The 24241-nt window shown below is 34.7% G+C and overlaps 1 protein-coding gene across 1 annotated transcript; it reads left to right on the top strand.

The window, feature by feature from the left end:
• The first annotated feature begins 22201 nt into the window (after positions 1-22201).
• On the top strand, positions 22202-23518 carry LOC139860018 (uncharacterized). The gene has a single exon (XM_071848790.1). It carries the CDS (start codon positions 22202-22204, stop codon positions 23516-23518), a length of 1317 nt encoding a protein of 438 aa, XP_071704891.1.
• Positions 23519-24241: the final 723 nt, after the last annotated feature.

Below are 24241 nucleotides of genomic sequence, written 5' to 3'. Positions count from 1 at the left end.
CCCTTACTGTGTTGGTTTTTATTTGTCTAAGATGGTGGAAGGAATACATGAAGGGGGAATAATAGGAGGAGGTATTTTTGTTACTCTCGTTGGAGAGTATTTGGATGTAGATAGGGATCAAGGAGGTCCACTTTTGGTATGTAGGGAACAGGTTGAGCCTTTAGGATTGAGGGTCTATCAGGGTGCTAAGGTATTGAAGAGTAGACGCAATCAGGCAATACCATATGTTGGTAATCATCCTCAGGTAGAGAGAGGTTCAGATGAGAAAATGGAGGAAGCAGATGACATTAGGGATGTCATTAGGGAGGCTATGACTGACATCTACCAGCGTGTAGATGAGGTAGAAATGACAAACGAGGAGAGACATAGACGGTATGAGCAGTGGCAAGCCCGGAATGAGTACGAGCATTCTATGCAACGACAGCATGATAGATGGGACTATCATCAGTGTCAGATCATGAGCCGGCTATCACCTCAGGATCACTACGTATCGACTCGAACCGCTTACTATCCTCTACACCAACCCGAGATGAGACCACCATATACTCTCTACGACCCTAACCAGGCCTACCAGTACACTTATCACCAACCTTGGAACCCGACCGACGACATGAACTGGAACCCCTATCCAGATTGATATATTTCCCGTTGGTGATTTCTATGATTTTTATTTTTTGTTATTTTTATTTATTTATGTTTAAACATACAAATATTGATACTTTTATAGTAATGTTTAATATTTTTATTATGTTGTACTAATATTTCATATTTGATTTGAAAGTGGAATTTTATGTCCCATTTCAAATTACCATGCATGTTTATATTTGTATGTATGTATATTGTCAATTGTATACAACAGGATAAAACAGCGCATTTTCAAAGACTGGCATTAAGTTCAGCAAAAGCTACTAATTTTGACGACAAAACGAAAAACAAATGTGATGTAACAACAAGACGGAATGAACAAATGATGTGCATCATTTATCATTCAACAAACAAACTCCAATATGTTTGAAAACTTTGGTAAAATTTAATCATTTTTCTACGCTAATCACCCTCAATAATTTAAATTGTTACTGATTTCTTGCAAATGAGGGCATTGCAAGATCTTAAGTGTGGGAAGGGGTTAAATTATTTCGGATTTTTCAAAATTTTTTACTTATACACTTGGTTACCATTAAAAAATACTAGTAACGCAGTAGTTGTATTAGAATCTAGTGCTCTCTGATAATAAAGAACAGCCCTAGTCTTATATACTGACTACCTAATTCTAGTAAAAATTTTCAAAATTTTCAAATAAATGAATTCAAAATCATGTTTATACATATTTATGAACGATAAAACTAGGTGTTAACACCGAAATTATTGTTACCTCGGAAAGGACATAAATTGAGAAACAACCCAAAATGTTAGAATTCATTTAAAATGGAATAGAGGACAATAAAAAGGCAAAGAAAGGAAAATAAAAGCCAAGTGTGGGAAAAATTTACCAAGTTATTTAAAACATATATAACATATTTTTGTACAAATAACTTAAGATACTTTTGTTTTGGAAAATTTTATCAGTTTTACCCAATTTCTTATAATATATTTGAAAGAAAAGATAGATCTACACGATGAATCAATTCCATCATTAAAAGGAAGTAAAGTCTTCCGAAAAAGACACGCACTTCTTGATTTAGGTCAGGAAGTTGTCATCCAAAAATCTAGAAAAGTCATCTCTAAAATTAGCAGGAAATCCACGGACCTCAGCATCAAAGAGGGTCGCCAAGTGGTCAGACTTATCCTAACCATGAGAGGATCTGTCTCGTAAAATGGGGAGGGCGTCGTGCAAATTAGCTTGATAAGACTAATGAATCAGATCCCAGAAAGGATAATCTTCTTAAAGATCAAAAATCAGCTTTTAAGACTGATATTACTCAATCCTTGAGATTGACCTTAAAGATTGAGAATTACAAACTCATGGAATTCGATGATATCTAAACTCGAGCTTGAACGAGAAAATATTTTGATAAAAATTACAAACTGATTTGTTTTCTGAAAACCCATTTTTAATGCGTTCATTACCATTGAATGTAAAATCCTAGGAATTCACCTTGAATTCATTAGGTCACCTGAACCAAATCGAGTGTCAACCGTAAGAACGGTGGTTGCATAGCATGGTCAAAGACAGGACCTTGTGCCAGACCGAAAAAATATAGGGTGAGCTTTACTATTGCTCCTACAAAGGATAGTAATTGCATCCGACACGATATAGACCATAATTAAAAGCATGTCAGGGGACATTGCCTTAATAGTTGCTTGTTCAACGCTTTCCTTTACAACCGGACGGTAGTTTACCGAAAGGTAATATACGGAGCAAGTAAACTGGATGTGTTGCTTTCCAAATACAAGATTAGCAAGTGGGTGACACAAAACCATAAGTTTTGAGCCAAAATTTTCAAATCTGAAACCCACAAAACCCACAAAAACATTTTGCAAACACCGGTGAAGGGTTATTCCAGAAAACATATCTAGGGTAAAAGCTAGATTGTATTTTCAAAAGATCAAATGTTTTCATAAAGATCCAATTTCCTTAAGGGTCTAAATTTTTATAGTCGTGTGGGACTGTAAACCACATCGTTACTACCATTGTTTATACCACCAAATCGAAATCACTGATGTAGAAAGTGTGAAGAATAAAGAAGTGATTCTAGTGTATTTTTATTTCAAGACTATATTGCTTGAGGACAAGCAACGCTCAAGTGTTGGAATATTTGATAATGCTAAAAACGAACATATAATTCATAGCATTATCCCTCAAGAAAGACAAGCTTTTAGTTGCAATTGTCCTATTTATAAGTGATATTCGTTTAAATAATAAAAGGTGAAGACAAAAGGCAGATTCGACGAATTGAAGACGCAAACGACCAAAAAGCTCAAAAGTACAAAGTACAATCAAAGTGGTTCAAATTATTGATGAGAAACGTCTCAAAATTACAAGAGTACAAGACGCAAAACGAAAAGTACAAGATATTAAATTGTACGCAAGGACGTTCGAAAATTCGGAACCGGGACTAGAGTCAACTCTCAATGCTCGACGCAACGTACTAAAAATTACAAGTCAACTATGCACATGAATATAATATAATATATAATTAATTCTTAAAATTATTTATATATTATATTATTATTTAAAAACCGTCGCCAAGAAGCAAACAACAACATGTGAACTCTCCCAGCTGGCCATGCGATCGCATGGCCAGGAAGAAGGAAAACCATGCGATCGCATGGCCCCAATTATCAGGCTACATCTATAAATTTCGAGTGTTTTGGCTCAAATTAACACATCTTTTTCTCTTCCTATCTCTCAACGTATAATATATATATATTATAATTTTAATTTTAATTTTAATAATAAGGGTATGTTAGCGAATGTTGTAAGGGTGTAAGTCGAAATTCTGTCCGTGTAACGCTATGCTATTTTTAATCATTGTAAGTTATGTTCAACCTTTTTAAATTAATGTCTCGTAGCTAAGTTATTATTATGCTTATTTAAGCCAAAGCAATCGTGATGTTGGGCTAAATATTAAAATTGGGTAATTGGGCTTTGTACCATAATTGGGGTTTGGACAAAAGAATGACATTTGTGAAAATTAGACTATGGGCTATTAATGGGTTTTATATTAACTTAACGATACCTCGTTAATTTAATATAAAGGTTATAATTTGACATATTTATATATAACCACATACGCTTAATCGGGTACGGTGGGCGGGATATCTATATATACCAATAATTGTTCATTTTACCGGACACGGGATTGGATTAATAGTTAATGGACTAGTTAAAACAGGGGTGGATTACATTCAAGGGTAATTGGTGTAATTGTTAACGAAATATTAAAACCTTGGTTTACACGCAGTCGATAACCTGGTGTATTTATTAAACAAAGTAATAAGACCTTGTTACAATTCGAATCCCCAATTAGTTGGAATATTTGACTTCGGGAATAAGAATAATTTGACGAAGACTTCCGCATTTTATGATTATGACTGATGGACTAATATGGACAAATCCGTATGGACATATTGAATAATCCAGGACAAAGGACAATTAACCCATGGTAATAAACTAAAATCAACACGTCAAACATCATGATTACGGAAGTTTAAATAAGCATAATTCCTTTATTTCATATTTAATTGCACTTTTAATTATCGCACTATTATTTACTGTCATTTTATTTAATTGCACTTTTAATTATCGTACTTTTTAATTATCGCAATTTTATTTATCGCACTTTTATTTATCGCAATTTCATTATTGTTATTTACTTTACGCTTTACTTAAGTCTTTTATATATTTAATATTTTACATTAGGTTTTAACTGCGACTTAAGTTTTAAAATCGACAAACCGGTCATTAAACGGTAAAAACCCCCCTTTTATAATAATAATACTACATATATATATTTATATAGCGTTAAACTTGGCAAGTTCCCTGTGGACGAACCAGACTTACTAAAAACTACACTACTGTACGATTAGGTACACTGCCTATAAGTGTTGTAGCAAGGTTTAGGTATATCCACTCTATAAATAAATAAATAACTTGTGTAAAATTGTATCGTATTTAATAGTATTTCCTTGTAAAAATATAACTATTTTGTATACACCTCTACGCACATCACTTTCAAAGCGTATCAGACCAACCAGATCCATGTGTAACAATTCAAGTGGTGCAGAGATTGGATTGTACTTTATCAGCTAATGAGCTTTCTAATGTTGTCTTCTTTTCTTACAAGGAACACATATACCTGAAATCTGAAAAGATCGAAGATCAACACTCTCCACAAGATTATTGTGAATATGGTGATTCATTTTCCGTAAGCTCAGATGACCCATGCGTTTGTGCCAAGTGATAGAATCTTGTCCAGTTGCCTTTGAAACATAAGCTTGTTGATACGCCGCTGTTGAAGTAGCAATGTTCATATCTAGCACATACAGATCAGCCTGTCTCGAAGCCTTAATTAGAATCATCTCCGGTGGAATTACAAATTCTGGCTTTAAAATGTAGCTGTAGTCTTCATCAAATGCTACTTTGAAAGATTTCTCATAGATGCGAAACTGACAACAAATTGTATGCAAGTTCTTGACAATAATTCACTTTGTCAAAACTCACTTTTTCATTCTTTAGTAACCCTTGGGCAGTAATGTGACCACCCTTATCTCCAGCAAAAGCCACATAACCTCCTCTGATAGGTTGAACATTCGAGAGCAGAGATAGTTGTTCTGTCATATGTCTCGAAGCACCACTATCCACTATCCAGGTGTTATTTGCAGGTACTCTAGTTCCCTACACATCAAATTAAAACAATTAATTGATAATGGGAATCCACATCCGAACGGTAGTAGGGTGTCCATTAACACCCATAGCATTGAATTCCATCCATTTCCCATTTGAGTCAGGAGGAATCTCATCTTGAGAGACCACTAACTTAGAAAGTTTATTAGTAGGAATATCATCCTTTTGTTGTCTGACATTTTTCTCAGGTTCAGAATGATTGACACGTGGTTTGTTTCGTGAAAAATATTTTCAACGATGTGCCCTCTCTGAAGGTGTTTTAACTTTTGGTTCAACGGGTTTACTTTGATCACTAGACTTGGCAACATTTGCCGCAGTATCCTTTTTAGGAACTTTAATTTTCACAGGAGAAATTGACATGTTGAAATTATTTCTCTTTGTATCAGCATTGAAAACTTTTGTCTTAACATTCTTAGCAAGAATTTCATCATTAATAGGTGAACCTGTTCTATGAGCATATGATGACTTAGATTCGTTATGCGTCAGGTCAATCTTCTGTCTAGGTGATCGATACCTTCATGGACAGTTATACGCAATGTGTCCAAACATGCCACAACTAAAACATTGACGATACTCTCTATGTTCCCTAGAGTGATTCTCATTATTTGAAACTGAAGTAGAAGGATCTTGTGTTTTTGCAAACACAGGAGAATCCTTCGATTTCTCTCTTGGAATAGGTTTAAGGGTAACAGGAGGAACATATATGTTAGCAAACTTTGGATTTCTCAGAATCCTGACTAGACCTCTAGGTGTTATCACCTTCATTTTCTCAGTATTGTCTCCTAGACCATTTTTTATCTTCTTCATGATCTAATGACACTTCTGTTGATTCATTTAAATTCTTATTCTTTAATTGAGTTAGACTTCTTGTTTTTCTCAACATAATCCTCATAACTTGGAGGTATGCAGTCTTTTGGTTGACCATCAACCTAGTTGGCATTAACATATGTATGTTGAAATGGTGGAGAACCGACTTATACCCTAATTCTTTGCCTTTTGGATCATTTATCTCTACCATTAATGCATTTCATTGAGATGCACTTGCCCAACATTTCATTTTAATAGAAAGAGCTTCTAGATCAGCTTTAACACATTCATTTTCCTTTTTCAATTCATTGATTGTGTTAACACATTTAATTAAAGCTTGATTTATATCAAATTTATAATATTTAAGATCATAAATTTTTTGTTTATAAACTTTAATTTCCTCTTTCAAATCATTTTCAATCCTTTTGGTCACAAGGTTTGCGTGATATTTGTCATGCATCTCACCATAAGACTTGTTTAAATTATCTACTGTAGCTTGAAGCTCAGCACATTTAACACATTCAATGGGTAATTAGAAGATACCTGATGAGCGCTATTTGATGATAAAGTTTCAACCATAAAAGCCAAATAGTTTTTCTTCTTCCCATCATCGAACTCATCCTCCAACTCTTAAGAATCTGTAAGAAACGCAGACGCGTCACCATTCTCACTATCTTTACCCAAATGAATTTGCTAAAGTCTATCCCAAATATCACACCCCCAGTTAGGGCCTGGGTGAAATTTGACTTAATATCAAATAAACCAACATATTATAATACGAGAACAATATTATATGATAAAAACAAACTTTATTGAGTACGCAGCGGAAAATAGAATGTCATTACAAGAATTGAAATTACCATAAAGTAAATGTTTCAAATGCAAGAATAATAAATGCGATAGTTCTTGATCCTAAGTCCAAGTAGCATCACATAAGCAGTAGGTAAGTAAACTTGATCAATCAGCACTTGAGACAAAACATGCTAAAGTGTCAACCAAAAATGGTTGAGTGAAATCATAGGTTTAACAATGATGTTTGACCGTTGTTTTATACCACAAGATTTTTGTTTATAAAGTTGATCTCACAGATCAAAAAGTTATGCCAGTTCGTGATATTTAGACTAAACGTTTAAAGTTTTCCCCAATGACAAGTTATTCTGTCCTTGTCGGTTTAATTTCATTATTAAGTAATACAAAGACTTAGTCAAATGTATTGGGGACGTTACTCCCGATAGGCCTACCCCCAATAATTAAGAATGCATTTAGCGAGCAATTAAAAATATCACTGTAGGGACTTTGCAGGACATAGCCAGGTGTAGCATAGTTTAACAGTTGGTACTTGTGTCTAAATTTTAAATAGTAAAACTAGCATGTGTCTCACCCCAGTAAGTTAAAATAAATTGCTAGTAATAAAGAGTGGGGCTATGAGTTCACCTTAGTAAGTAGGAGAAGAGTTGTTATTCCTTGGAATAGAAGTGTTGGATAAATGTGAGCAGACAGTCAACCTAATGACATTTAAGTGTAGTTAAATGTTTTGCTCAAGTTTAAGTTTAAGTATGCAAGTGTTTAAGTGTAGTTTGTTTTACTAAGTTCCTATTCTTAGCAAGTTTCCATTTTTAGTAAGTTAGTGTTGAACACTAGTGAGTTGTCCTTAAAAAGTCTACCACTTATTAAGTATGAAGGTAACTAAGTGAGTGTATGATTACTATAGTCGAGTTTGATATTGTGCACCATACCCAAACACCTATGCCACGCCGAGTCATTTGAATGATCAATTGTTACCGGTTAGCCCATGATTTCTTGACCAAAATCTAAGTTTGGCATTCGAGATCCACAAGCGTCCCATATTGGTACCAAGGATCACCCTAGGCCTTAAGCAGCATCGACGTTCGAGTAATTTCACGCTATCGTGAATGACTATTGTAATCGTGTGTCAAAATTTTATAATATAAGTATAATAATATAAATAGTATATTATAAGTGTTAATAGTAGTATAAGTGTATAAGTGTTAGGTAGTATAAGTAGTATAGTATAAGTAGTATTAAGTAAATGATTAGTAGTATTAGGGTTTATTAGTTAAGTAGTATTAGTAGTTAGGGATAAGTAGTAAGTAGTAGTATTAATTAATTAGGTTTAATTAATTAAAGTAGTATTGATGATTAGGATTTAGTAAAGTAATGATTAGGTAATGATTATTAGGGTTATATAATTAATGTTTAGGGTTTAAGTTGTATTAGGGTTTTATTTTGTTTAATGTTTATACATACATATATATATATATATATATATATATATATATATATATATATATATATATATATATATATATATATATATATATATGTCGTGTATATGTATATATATATATATATATATAGTTTATATTTTTTTTATATCCGTATGCATGTATGTATATATATATAAAAATATTTTTTTTGTACACACACACACACACACACACATATATATATATATATATATATATATATATATATATATATATATATATATATATATATATATATATATATATATATATATATAAACCGTATATGTATATATAGTATGTATATATACTTGTTTCCCTTTTTAAACATTAACAAATCTTTGATAATCTTCTAGAGTTTAGATTCAACAATTTTTTTTATTTTATATATTGCGGTATATGTATATGTATGTATATGTTTATATTTTATTTTTTTTTTCTTTTACATGTATATGTATATATATAATATGTAGATATCTAATAACATAAACATGATTAGTTTTAGGGTTTTGAAGATCTAAATCTCTCTCTTTTTTTTTAACCGTAGGTATGCATGTATATGTATATTTATATATTTTTTTTTACATGAACAATATGAATGCTAAGATCATGCATGAATATGATTATGAATATAAACACAATTTGAAAGAAAAATTTAAAAGTTTAAGATCTTGGATCATACCTTGTTAATGATGATGAAGATTAACAAGAAAACAATAAGAAAACTTGAAGATGGAGATCAAATAACCCAAATAATGAAGAACACGCTTGAAGATCTTGATGAACACGAAGAACACGATGAAGATCACTTGAAGATCACTTGAAGATTACTTGAAGATCACTTGAAGATGGTGGTGGTGTTCTTGGCCAAAAATCCCAAGAGAGGAGAGGGAGAGATTGTGTTTTTAAGAGAGGATTGTAAGAATGTTTTGGTACAAAAAAAAGCTTTAGCCTAGGCCTCTATTTATAGGTGAGATTAGAAGGGTCTTGGTTAAGGGTTTAATTAGAGTACTTAGGGAACAAGTTAGGGATTAAGATGATGATGATGATTATAGCCGATTTTTTCAAGGGCAAAATGGTCATTTTATCTCTTTTTTTTTAATTTTCGGCTAGGGCATCAAAGGATGAGTTTGGAACTTTTTCACTTTAGTCCTTGATCTTGTGATTGGTTTATATGGTTCTTTATGTATCCAAGTTTATTTATTTAAGTGTACAAGGTTTAAGGTTATTTATTTTGTTCACGAAAGTTTATTAGCTCCTCGTTATTTTTATATTTCATTAACTTGTTAATTATTGCACAAAGTTAATTAATATGTTTTATAATTCTTAATACTTAACAATTATTGATTATAGTTTAATCATTAAGTTTTAATTATATTGTTTGGGCATTTAATATTGGAAAAATATAGAATGGAAAAATGAGGGTCGTTATAGTACCTCCCCGTTATTAGAAACTTCGTCCCGAAGTTTTAGGTAGACTTCTCGGATGCATCAGCGTTTGAGAAGAGATGGGGATATTTCCGTATCATTTAGTCTTTGCGTTCCCATGCATATTCGGGGCCTCTACGCGAATTCCAACGGACTTTTACGATAGGTATGTTGCTTTTACACGTTTGTTTGACCTCTCCTTCCATGATTTCTATAGGTTCTTCAACGAAGTGCATTTGCTCATCAATGCGGATATCATCCAAAGGAATAACACGTGTGTCATCAGCAAGACACCTTTTAAGATTCGAGACATGAAACACATCATGTACTTGGCTAAGTTTAGTTGGTAGTTCTAATCGGTACGCCACGGGACCGACTCTTTGAGTGATTGTGAAAGGTCCAACATATCGTGGACTGAGTTTACTTCGTTTATCGAAGCGGACAACACCTTTCCAAAGGGATACTTTCAACATGACTTTATCTCCAACTTGGAATTCTATATCCTTCCGATGCTTATCAGCATAGCTCTTTTGTCGACTGCGGGAGGTTTCTAATCGTTGCTTAATTTGGACGATCTTTTCGGTAGTTTCATGAATAATTTCAGGACCAGTTAAATGTCTGTCCTCGAGTACATCCCAACACAAAGGGGATCTACATTTCTGACCGTATAAAGCTTCAAAAGGTGCAGCTTTAATGCTAGAGTGATAACTGTTGTTGTAGGAAAATTCAGCTAAAGGTAGATGTCTATCCCAACCTTTGCCGAAGTCGATTGCACAAGCACATAGCATATCTTCCATGGTTTGAATGGTTCGTTCACTTTGACCATCAGTTTGCGGATGATAGGATGTACTCATGTCGAGTTGAGTTCCGAGAGCAGATTGCAAAGTTTTCCAGAATCTAGAAACGAATCGACTGTCGCGATCAGAAATAATTGAGATAGGAACTCCATGACGTGAGACAATTTCTTTAATATAGAGCTGTGATAATTTCTCCATCTTGTCAGTTTCCTTGATCGGTAAAAAATGTGCAGATTTAGTAAGACGATCAACTATGACCCAAATAGTATCGTTACCGTTTGAAGTCTTAGGCAACTTAGTAACGAAATCCATAGTGATACATTCCCACTTCCACTGCGGGATATCAGGTTGTGTCAACAGACCAGAAGGCTTTTGATGTTCAGCCTTGACTTTCAAACAAGTGAGACACTTACTAACATAAGTAGCAATGTCGGCTTTCATGTTAGGCCACCAGTAGAATTCCTTCACATTGTGGTACATCTTACTGGAACTGGGATGAATAGAATATCTAGTCTTATGTGCTTCATCCAAGACTAGTTCACGGAGATTACCGAAGCGAGGAACCCAAATTCTGTTACCAAAATACTGTGTACCATTAGCTTTCACTTGGAGTTGGTTCTCGAAACCGATAGGTCCTTCACCTTCGATAAGTGTTGGTTTAATAGCTTCAAGTTGAGCTTCACAGATTCATGATATAAGATTCGATTTGATTTTCAGGTTTAAAGCACGAACACGTCTAACATCATCTTTTCGACTAAGGGAATCGGCAACCACATTCGCCTTGCCATGATGATATTCCAACTTGCAGTGATAATCGTTCAATAACTCGAGCCATCGGCTTTGCCTCATGTTCAACTGTTTCTGATCAAAGATGTGTCGAAGACTTTTATGGTCAGTGTACACCGTAAACTTGGTACCATATAGATAATGTCTCCATAACTTTAATGCAAATACCATGGCTCCTAATTCCTGGTCATGTGTGGTATAATTCTTCTCATGTTTCTTCAACTGTCTAGATGTATAGGTAATAACCTTTTCACGTTTCATTAAAACACAACCAAAGCCTTGCTTTGAGGCATCACAGTAAACAACAAAATCGTCAGAACCTTCAGGTAAAGATAGAATCGGGGCTGTGGTCAATTTCTCCTTCAGAACCTTAAATGCAGATTCCTGTTCTTCGGACCACTCAAACTTCTTCCCTTTGTGAGTTAACTTTGTAAGGGGTTTAGCAAGGAGGGAAAAATCTTTTATAAATCTCCGATAATAACCTGCAAGTCCCAAAAATTGACGAATATGCTTCGCAGTCCTTGGTATCTCCCAGTTTTGAATAGCGGTAATCTTAGCTGGATCGACATGTATTCCGTTACTATCAACAACATGTCCGAGGAATTATACAGTTTTGAGCCAAAACTCGCACTTTGAAAACTTAGCGTAGAGTTGTTCCTTTCGTAAGAGTTCAAGAATCATGCACAAGTGCTGCTCATGTTCTTTCTCACTCTTTGAGTAGATTAAGATGTCATCAATGAAAACAATGAAAAATTTGTCGAGATATGGCTTGCAGACACGATTCATAAGATCCATGAACACAGCAGGAGCATTAGTTAAGCCAAAAGGCATAACACAAAATTCATAGTGCCCATAACGAGTACGAAAAGCAGTCTTAGGAATATCGGATTCCTTGACCCTAAGTTGGTGATAATCGGACCTCAGATCAAATTTTGAATAAACACTCGACCCTTAAAGTTGGTCAAATAGATCATAAATACGCGATAATGGATAGCAGTTCTTGATAGTAAGCTTGTTGATTTCGCGGTAATCAATACACATCCTCAACGTACCATCCTTCTTTTTAACAAATAAAATAGGAGCTCCCCATGGGGACGAGCTTGGATGAATGAAACCTTTATCCAATAGTTCCTGGAGTTGGTTGGATAATTCCTTCATTTCGGAATGTGCTAATCGGTATGGTGCTTTAGCAATAGGAGCAGCACCAGGAGCTAAATCAATTTGGAAGTCAACTTGTCGAGGAGGTAGAATACCAGCAAGATCTTCGGGAAACACATCGGGAAAGTCTTTAACCACTGGTACATCTTCAATACATTTCTCTTTCGATTCAATCATCTTAACGTGGGCTAGAATAGCTGGATAACCTTTCATAAGGTATTTGCTGGTTTTAATACAGGAGATAACGTTGAGATTGGAACAACTCTTTTCACCCTGGATAATAAGAGTCTCTCCATTACCCATTGGAACATGAACGGTTTTATCGTAACACATGATTGCAGCTCTTAATGGACGTAACCAATCCATTCCAACTACAACATCAAAACTTCCTAGCTCGACCGGCAAAAGGTCTATCTTGAATTCCTTGTTGGCTAAGATTAGGTTGCAGTTTTTATAGATTTTATCGACTTTCATGATCTTTCCATTGGCTACTTCTACTAATCGTTTAGGTTCTAAGGGTTGAGGCTTTTTAGTGAATAAGGTACAAAATTCACTAGACACGTAACTCTTATCGGCACCCGTATCGAATAAAATAGTTGCGTAACAATTATTGACAAGATACGTACCCATGATGACCTCATATTCTTCTCGGGCTTCAGCAGCAGTAATAACAAATGCACAGCCCTTTGCAGCAGTAGTATTGGCTCCAGTAGCGGGAGTATCTTTCTTCTTAGGGCAATTTGGACTAATGTGTCCCTTTTCCCCACAAGTATAACAAGTAGGAGGAGTTTTAGCAGGAACAATAGCTTTATATTTCGGAGGAGTCTTACAAGTCTTAGCTACATGTCCCACCTTCTTACACAAAGAACAAGTAGTAGTGCACCGCTCCGGGTAGTGCCTTTCACAACGAACACAAAAAGGATAGGTACCCTTATATCTCATCCTTGTACTATTCACAGGCTTCTTACTAACATTCTGAGTCGAACCTTGAGATGGTTCAAATTTCCTTTTACCATCACTACTCTTAATATCAACTTGCTTACTAGCCAAAGCTCTTCCTATTTTGGCCATCATCAGATTTTGAGCCATGAGAATCACGGCATCAAGGGTAACTTTCTCAGCAGCGATAACATTTCCCTGAACATCCTCAGGGAGACCTTCAATATACCTTTTGATCCTTCTTGGCTCCATATGAAACATTTCGGGACACAAGGTAGAAAGCTCAAGAAAACGATTAGCGTAGCTTTCAATGTCGGTACCTTTAACTTTGAGTTCCCAGAACTCGGCTTCAAGCTTTTGGACTTGACTCCTAGGGCAAAACTTATTAACCATCATGCTTTTAAGTTCATCCCATGGAGTTGCATTAGCATTATCGATTCTGACAGACTTAGCATGAGCGGTCCACCAAGTCATAGCATTGCCAGCTAATGAACTAGTGGCATATTTAACTCGGTCATTGTCCCCGCAGTTGCAGACACGGAAGATGGACTCTAGTTTTTCGAACCATCGAACTAGTTCAACGGCCTCTTCACTTCCCTTGAAAGTGGGAGGGTTATAGTTCATAAAGTCCTTGTAAGAACAAGGTTTTGGTTGATTATTAACATGATTAGGTTGGATGTTGCCTTGGGCGGCATCAAGTAACTGTTGAAATTGCTCATTGGTCAACACAATGTTGTTAACGGTAGGTGCAGCTGGACGAACCATGATGTCACTACATAGAAGTGAACACAAGTTTGATAAGTTGACAAGTTATAAGTTTGAGCAATTACAAGTATGATAAAGATAAAGTATTAATATCAACATGATATAAATAAAACACTTTGTATTATTAGAAATGAGGCATTAAATAAGCCTTTTTACTACAAGAGTTGAATATAAGAATAGTTTGTAGGCAAAGCCTTTACATAATTAGGGAATAAAAGAATGAAAAACCATACAAAACAAAGTCGGGTTCACTTCTTCTTCTCAACCTCCTTCATAAACTTCTCTATTTTCTCGTCCTTCTCTTTTTGTTTCTCATAGAGATACTCGAGGTTATCATAGAGGTTAGTAACACGATTGTTGACTGTGCTGTTGTCGTACTCCTTTAGAGCAAGCTGCTTATCAACTCGACTTCTCTCCATCTTCATTCGGAGGTTAACATCCTCCTTTAGAAAAGCAAGTGACTGTTTTCCCCAGCGGGTGTTGCGCTCTTCCTCATATCTTAGCATCATTAACTCTTTTCTTAGTTTAGCATTCTCTTCTACCAGCTTCTTAATTTCTTGGTCTTTCTCGCCCATTCGAACCTCAACTCTCACCACGTGGCAAAGCAAACCTTCTAAGTTCTTTTCGGTAGTCCTTCGCAAGTTCATTATCTCATACTTAGCATCATTATCACAAAGAGGAGATCGGGCTCTTTTCTTAGACGGGCCATCTTCTTTAAAATTAGCAGGGCGTTTCCCTTTACTTTTTGACCTTGGAGTCGGGTGGTATTTGGGAGACTTAGATGAATCTTGAAGAGAGTTTGGGCTGTAGTTCAAGGGTGGTGAGGCAGGACCATAAAGAGGGCTTCGGACTGGTCTTGCAGTTGAAGAGTATCCAGTACCTACTTCGATGGTAGGTTTAAAGCGAGCCATTTCTTCAGATGGTTTGGAGAGAGTCATTTTGTTTGGTTGGTTGACACATGACATCCTAACATTACAAAAGAGACTTTGATTAGTATTTTAAGCCAAGATTATTAAAATTTCAATCTTAACAACTTTGCTTTAAGTCTAAGGCAGGAAAGGTTATAGTTTCCTAGATTGCTAAGGCACCCTAGCTAGCAAGTAAGGCACACATAAAGATGCAATCCTGGTTCTCTATAACAGCCTGGTTATGCTCCGATACCAATCTATCACACCCCCAGTTAGGGCCTGGGTGAAATGTGACTTAATATCAAATAAACCAACATATTATAATACGAGAACAATACTATATGATAAAAACAAACTTTATTGAGTACGCAGCGGAAAATAGAATGTCGTTACAAGAATTGAAATTACAATAAAGTAAATGTTTCAAATGCAAGAATAATAAATGCGATAGTTCTTGATCCTAAGTCCAAGTAGCATCACATAAGCAGTAGGTAAGTAAACTTTATCAATCATCACCTGAGACAAAACATGCTAAAGTGTCAACCAAAAATGGTTGAGTGAAATCATAGGTTTAACAATGATGTTTGACCGTTGTTTTAGACTACAAGATTTTTGTTTATAAATTTGATCTCACAGATCAAAAAGTTATGCCAGTTCGTGATATTTAGACTAAACGTTTAAAGTTTGCCCCAATGACAAGTTGTTCTGTCCTTGTCAGTTTAATTTCATTATTAAGTAACACAAAGACTTAGTCAAATGTATTGGGGACGTTACTCCCGATAGGCCTACCCCCAATAATTAAGAATGCATTTAACGAGCAATTAAAAATATCACTGTAGGGACTTTGCAGGACATAGCCAGGTATAGATAGTTTAACAGTTGGTACTTGTGTCTAAATTGTAAATAGTAAAAGTAGCATGTGTCTCACCCCAGTAAGTTAAAATAAATTGCTAGCAATAAATAGTGGGGCTATGAGTTCACCTTAGTAAGTAGAAGAAGAGTTGTTATTCCTTGGAATAGAAGAGTTGGATGAACGTGAGCAGAAAGTCAACCTAATAACATTTAAGAGTAGTTAAATATTTTGCCCAAGTTTAAGTTTAAGTATGCAAGTATTTAAGTGTAGTTTGTTTTACTAAGTTCCCATTCTTAGCAAGTTTCCATTTTTACTAAGTTAGTGTTGAACACTTGTGATTTGTCCTTAAAAAGTCTACCACTTATTAAGTGTGAAGGTAACTAAGTGAGTGTATGATTACTATAGTCGGGTTTGATATTGTGCACCATACCCAAACACTACTACGTTTCGGCTCATTTAGAGCCCTCCATTTAGGCGTGTTCACTATATAACACGTCTATTTTATCAAACAGAACACGTCTAATTCAGATTTTTACACAAAAAAACACGGAACACGTCTAATTAAGATTCGCAACACTTCTAATTAGATATATTCAACACGTCTAAATAAGTTTAACACCTCTAATTGGTAACCACGTCTAATTACTTTTACCGGGAACACTTCTAATTGACAACACGTCTAAAAAGTATTCCAACTAACACGTCTAATTAACAACACGTCTAATTATGTCTACCAGGAACACGTCTATATGAAACAACAACACGTCTAATTGGCAACACGTCTAATTAGATTTTCCGGGAACACATCTAAATGTTTAACACGTCTAATAAGTTTCAAAATACACGTCTAATTAGTTTGTAAGTAACGCCTTTAACTGTGACACGTCTAAATAAGTTAACGGGATATATATGTTAAGATCTCCGTTTAATCAACCTAACCCTTAAAGTTCTGTTAATGTTAGTATACCGAAACTACCGAACACGTCTAATTAAACAAACAATGTAACGGGTTATTTAGGGTTCATATTGAACGGGGTTAATAAACAAACACGTCTAATTAATAGGAAGTTAGTTAGTTACGGAAGAGTTAGGAAATAATTTGATAACTAAGAATGGATTTTGATAAGTATATATAATATAATTATAATATTATAAAATTTTATATACCTTAAATAAATAAGATTTATATTGAAGTTATAAATAATATAAAATATAAAAAAAATCTTTTCATAAATATAAAAACACACGTTTGTTTGTTTTTTTTTCGGCTTGCTCTTGTTTGCTTGTTTAGCTTCGTCGCAGGATTCAAAGATAATAGAGACTTCAACATCATCAGAGGTAATTGAATATTTCTTTTTCTTTATACACTTGGGCGTTTGTTCTGAAAGTTTGTATAAATATATCACATGATTCACACATGTTTGAAGCATGCGTATAAATCAGGTTTATAACACATGTTTGATTGGATCTATAGCACAAGAATTTGACTATATAACACACCATGATTCACATGATTACCCAACACGGTTGTAGACATGTAGTGCAGACCTGGAGCAAAACTGGACAAACAACACACAACCATCTAACTGTTTTAACACGCCAGATTACACAACACGATTCTAAACATCATACAACACTATATTAACAACATTTAAACTTTATTAACATCATATAAACACACTATATATAACCTATAACATATAAACCCTTATTATGCAATGAACGAAAGTTATACTATATAGTAACAATAGGCAAACACAACCTGATAGTAGTAGCAGAACCAACCGGGTCAGCTTAAACAAAACCTGGATAACAACTCAACGCTATGTTTGGTGAAGTAATAACAACTCAAAACCTGGATAACCTGATTATTTACCTGCTGCACACTATGGCAACCAAAAGAAAACCAAACATATAAACCTATTCTAATATATATATGCCTAATGCTGAAACCAACCTACGTTTTGTTTGGTGAAGTAATAACAACTCAACGCTCACTCTAATTTAGAAAAAAAACCCATGAGGTAGTATACATGTCAAATCATACCCAATAACCAATATGATAAGCAATGTTGACCTTATAACCACCTTCAGTGGCAATCATAACCCAAAGTACAATCAGTACCCTAATCATAACCCTAAGTACAGTTGCATTGTCAAATTACCATAAACAAAGACAGTTATATTAGCAGATCAAAACTTCATACAAAAGGAGCATCACAAATATTCATTAGCTCCAATATAAAGTAGAGTCACAACTATACATTAACAAATATAGTTATGTTAGCATCAATAATATTCATCACAAATTACAATTTTATTGGATTGTTCTAACTCATACCTGTGCCATCTTTGACGAAAACATTTTTTGAAAGCTTCTGTAATAAGATTCTTTCAGACTTCCTTCTTCTTGGTGGAGGACTGGGTTTCATTCTAAAATTTGTTAGCCCTGCATCAATAAGTCTAATCAGTGGATCTTGCTCTGTATTAACTTCTTCCATCAATATTTCTTCATCAACATCGTCAGAAAATGATGCAACTTTTTCTGCTTCATTAACCTTTTTAGACTCTCCATCTTTTATTTCTCGAACCACAAAATCTTCTTCTTTATCCACATTTTCTTCTTCGTCTTCGTTCTTCACCATCTGGACATTATCATATGAAACATACTCTGCATCTTCTTCAATCACTGCATCTTTTTTTTCCTTGATGTTGTCATGAACATTTAAATTTTCATCAGGCTTTTCTTTTTCAACATCCTGTTCATTAACAAACATGAATAACTAAATGTGGTAAGTAATTTAAAAGTCTAGAAAAAAACAACATTTAGTTAAATCAGTTACCTTTATGTGTTTCGATTGTTTCACTATTTTTTTGGTGAATTTCTGATGTTGAACATCCTTTCCATCATCAACATCCTCATCTTCATCTACATCCTTTTCACTTTCACCTTCCCCTTCATCAGCACCTTCCACTAAATTATCAACTTCCCATTCATCATCTTCTTCCGCTTCATCTTCATCATCAGCCCTCTCATCAACATCTTTTTCATCTTCATCATTCTCTTCATCATCAACATCTTCTTCATCATTATCATCATTATCTTCATCATCAACATCCTCACCATCATCACTCTTTTCATTTTCCTGAGGCCATTCATCAGCACCTTCCACTTCATTATCACCTTCATCTTCATTATCATCCTTCTCACCAACATCCTTTTCATCTTCATCATTCTCTTCATCATCAACATCTTCTTCTTCATCATCATTATTCTCTTCATCCTCTTCATCATCAAGCTTTTCCTTTTCCTGAGACTTCTCATTAGCACCTTCCACTTCATTATCACCATCATCTTCATCATCAGACTTCTCTTCATCATCAACATCATCTTCATGACCAGAATTCTCATCAACATCCTCTTCATCATCTTCTTTCTCTTCATCATCTACATCTTCTTCTTCTTCATCATTCTCTTCTTCATCATCATTATCTTCATCAACAACATTCTCTTCATCATCATGCTTTTGGTTTTCCTGAGACTTCTGATTAGCAAACATGAAATATAAAATGTAGTAAGTAAGCATTTAAATATTGTAAGAAATATAACATCAGTTAAATCAGTTACCCTCGTTCCTTTATCGTCTGATTTCTATTTCTTTGTGATTTTGCTGTATCCTATTGTGCTACTTATACCCCTTTTTCGACCACCGTGTTCCTTCCCCACATGAGTTAACAAGGCATCCCCGCCTTCTTTATCTGTCCTAACCTGGAAAAAAAAAAACAAGTAATCAATTATAGAAAAATTATGAGTTGGTTAGTCTAAAAATTCAAATATAAATATATTACAATTTTCTCTACAAGCTGCGCAAATGTTTCTACTGCCGTCTTCCCTTTGTCATCCGACTTCATCCTGCCCAGCACGTAATACCTCGCTGCAAGATCTTTGATATTTTGGTATGGTGTACGTTTATGAGGATCATTTGCTTCTGTATCCCATTGTGCTTTTTTCCCACGATATCCCAAACAACCAACTCGAGCATACTTTTCTTTTGCTTTTTTGAAAGCGTTCTTCCTGCCTTTTTCTCTTAGTTCCTACACAGTTTTAATGCGATTAAATGACTTTTTCAAAGCGTTACAATATCAAATTGTACCTCCAAACCTGATACAAATCAGGTTGAATAGCACTTACTCATCTAGCAGGCGTAGCTTCGATTGCACAAAATTTTTGCCATTTTTCTGGAGTTATGAAATCGTAATCTTTTACTTCCACATAAGGAAGCTTGCCTTCATCCATATACGTTCTTAACTTGTGCTTGAATCTTGTAAACGCTGTGTTGCATTTTTGAAGTGTTGTTTTTCGTGCAAAATCGTCTTCAATATTATGAAGTTCCTGTATAATGTAATCTACTGTAAGTGTTGAATGTTGTAACATATATAAATAAATAGTAATTAATCAAAATCTTAGATTTAAATACCTTTATTTTGCTCCATAAAGTTTGTTTCTGATCAGGAGACACATGCTTCCAATCCTTTACAAGGAAATCACAAGTGGTCCTAGTTAAAACGCCAATGTTGGTCGAAAAAATAGCTTGGGTTTTTCCAATGGCTTGGCCAAACTCGTCAAATTCAATGTTCAACTGAACAATAGCTGACTTCTTTTTCAGTTTGTTTACACTTCTTTTTTTAATTTTTTGTTGCATCTGTACATAAAATACAATAGAAAAGATACACATCAAATGCAATAGAAAAGACACACATCTAAGCACATGCATATACAAATTAAGATCATAGTACAACAAACACAGGCTTATACACCTTAATATCATTTCAAACAAATCCAGTCTTATTATTGTGTTATGAATAACATAGCAAACATATCACACATACACAATATGCAATAACAAGGAAATTGACCGAACTCATAACCAAACCCATTTCAAAGACTATTGCGCGACAATAATATTCACGTTTATTTCTGAACAAAAAAAGTAATAAATTTAGATTATCAAATAAACATAATTAATTATTGATTATAATTACTGGTAGGAATTAACCTTTGAAAGACACTCTTTTTCTCTTGTAATACGATGCTTCGTGTAAGCCATGGTAGCACAGTAGAATCGTGCAGAGTTTGAATCTAAAATAGAACAGAAATCGAATAGGGTATCGAACAATTAGGGTTTACAGATTCAAGTGATTTGGGTTGCTTGGCGGTTTTTTTAGAACACATACCGATAACAAAAGAGAAATGATAATGAGGTAATGGGATTATGATCAATAAAAACTCAATTGATTTTGATTTGGGGTTTTTTTTACTGTATATCATAAGTGATATTTTTAAAGAAAATAAATGTAAATTTGTCAGGTTAACACAATTGCTTAGATGGTTAGGATGTTGCTTGGTAGAGAGGAGGTCGTGGGTTCTAGTCCTATTTCCAACTTTTTAAATTCTTTATTATTAATAATGTATTAACTTTTTTCAATGTTTCTTGTAGATGGATCGGAATACTTGGATGTACGAGATAGGTCGAGCTACCGCTGAGTTTATGGATAGTGTAGATGAATTTATTACAGTTGCCAAGACTGATCAACTAGAAAAAGGAAACAACGCAATTTGTTGTCCTTTTAAGAAATGCAAAAATGCACGGTGGTATGCTGATTCAACCGATATCAAAAGTCATTTAATTGCACACGGATTTTTGAGAGGGTGCACATGTTGGTCTTTTCATGGTGAGTTAGTAGCTGACCTTAACCCGTCTGTTTCGGATAACGATACCGATAATGAAGAAGATTCATACAATAGTGAAAATAATGTTAATTTTGATGACATGTTTGACGATTTGGATATGGAGGATAATGTTGCTGATAAGTATCATGACAGATTACAACAACTATTTGTTGACACTGAAAAACCTTTATATACCGGTTGTATGAATTTTACAAAACTTTCCGCCGTGATACAACTGGTTAACTTAAAATCAAACAATGGTTGGAGCGACACAAGTTTCACTAGCCTGTTAGAGTTGTTGAACAAAATGCTACCAGAAGGTAATGAGTTGCTGGTTTCAACATACCAAGCAAAGAAATTAATGTGCCCAATGGGATTGGAAATATAGAGAATACATGCTTGTCCAAATGATTGTATGTTATACAGGAATGAAGACAAAGACCTACCTCAATGTAAGGTATATGGTACATCTAGGTATAAACATGGAAAACCGACTGATAATGCTGATAGTGATGTGTCAAAAAATGGACCTCCTGCAAAATTATTGTGGTACTTGCCTATCATACCACGATTAAAGAGACTATTTGCGAATGAGAAAGATGCAAAATTATTACGTTGGCATGCTGAAGATCGTAAAAATGATGGTAAAATGCGACATGTGGCCGATTCACTTCAATGGAAAAATTTTGATAAAGATTTTGAAGAATTTGGGGATGAGATACGTAATATAAGGTTCGGACTCAGTTCAGATGGAATTAATCCGTTCAGAGATTTGAGTAGCCATCACAGAACGTGGCCTGTTCTTCTATGCATTTATAACCTACCGCCTTGGCTATGTATGAAAAGAAAATACATAATGATGTCTCTTTTGATTCAAGGCCCAAAGCAACCTGGAAACAACATTGATGTTTATTTGCAACCATTAGTTGATGAAATGATGGAATTATGGAGTACCGGCATACACGTTTATGATGCATACAAGAAAGAATACTTCCAACTACGGGCAATGCTTTTTTCCACCATTAATGATTTTCCTGCTTATGGTAACTTGTCTGGATATAGTACGAAGGGGAAAAAGGCATGTCCTATTTGTGAGGAAAATACTCACTCGATATGGCTCACAAATTGTAAGAAACCTGCATTTATGGGGCATCGGATAGAGCTTTCCGAGAATCACCCGTACCGTAAAAAGTCGGATTTATTTGATGGTACTATAGAGGATAGAAAGCTACCACCAATATTGGATGGAGAAACTATACTCTCCAAAGTTGCTAATATAAATGTTGTGTTGGGAAAGAAAGGGGTTGGTCCTCCCAAAGGTATTTGGAAGAAAAAGTCTATTTTTTGGAAATTACCCTACTGGAAGCATTTACGAGTCCAACATTGTATTGATGTTATGCATATTGAGAAAAATGTTTGTGAAAGTTTGATAGGGTTACTGTTGAACATTCCCGGAAAAACAAAAGATGGAATTAAAGTTAGAAGGGACATGGAATTAATGAATATCATACCAGAGCTACAACCTAAAGATATTGATGGAAGGTCCACCAAGTTTCTTCCTCCGGCCTGTTATACTATGTCGAAGGTCGAGAAAACTAAATTTTGTCAATGTTTACATGGTATTAAGGTTCCATCAGGATACTCTGCTAACATTAGGAAGTTGGTTTCGATGAAAGATTTGAAGTTACTTGGTATGAAGTCACATGATTGTCATGTACTAATGACCCAGTGATTCCTATCGCAATTCGTGGAATTCTACCTAACCGTATTCGACACACAATTACAAAACTATGCTTATTTTTCAACATGATTCATTCAAAGGTGATTGATCCTGGTGTGATGGATGAATATCAAAGAGATATCATACTTACTCTTTGCGAACTCGAGATGTATTTTCCACCTTCTTTCTTTGATGTCATGGTTCATTTGGTATCTCATATTGTAGGAGAAATAAAGGTATGTGGTCCAGTTTTCTTACGGTATATGTATCCATTTAAAAGATATATGGGTATCTTGAAAGGTTATGTAAGGAACCTTAATCGACCAGAAGGTAGTATCGTTGAAGGATATGCATCCGAAGAGGTGATCGAATTCTACACAAACTATATGGATGGGTTTAAAAGTGTCGGGATTCCACAAAGTCGTCATGAAGGAAGACTATCAGGTCAAGGGACACTTGGGCGCAAGACGGGCTATTCAAATGTTTCCGATTATCAAGAGGCACATTTTAATGTCTTACAACACACTACATCTATTGATCCGTTCATACAAGAACACATGTCGTTCTTGAGACAACAATACCCTAAAAAGATTGCAAAGTGGTTGGCAAATCAACATAAAAAAACTTTTTCAGAATGGTTGAAAGACAAAGTTAGGAGGACACTTCCAAATATTGATAAAACGGTCGAAGCTTTGGGATTCGCCCCTAAACATGTGTTCCAATATCAAGGATATG

This window comes from Rutidosis leptorrhynchoides, chromosome 7 (assembly GCF_046630445.1).
Source record: "Rutidosis leptorrhynchoides isolate AG116_Rl617_1_P2 chromosome 7, CSIRO_AGI_Rlap_v1, whole genome shotgun sequence".
Taxonomy (NCBI): Eukaryota; Viridiplantae; Streptophyta; class Magnoliopsida; order Asterales; family Asteraceae; genus Rutidosis; species Rutidosis leptorrhynchoides.
This window is presented reverse-complemented; position numbering and strand designations above follow the sequence as displayed.

Excerpts from the sequence above, each read along its gene's own strand:
- LOC139860018 (XM_071848790.1), top strand. The coding sequence starts at position 22,202 with ATGTTATACAGGAATGAAGACAAAGACCTACCTCAATGTAAGGTATAT.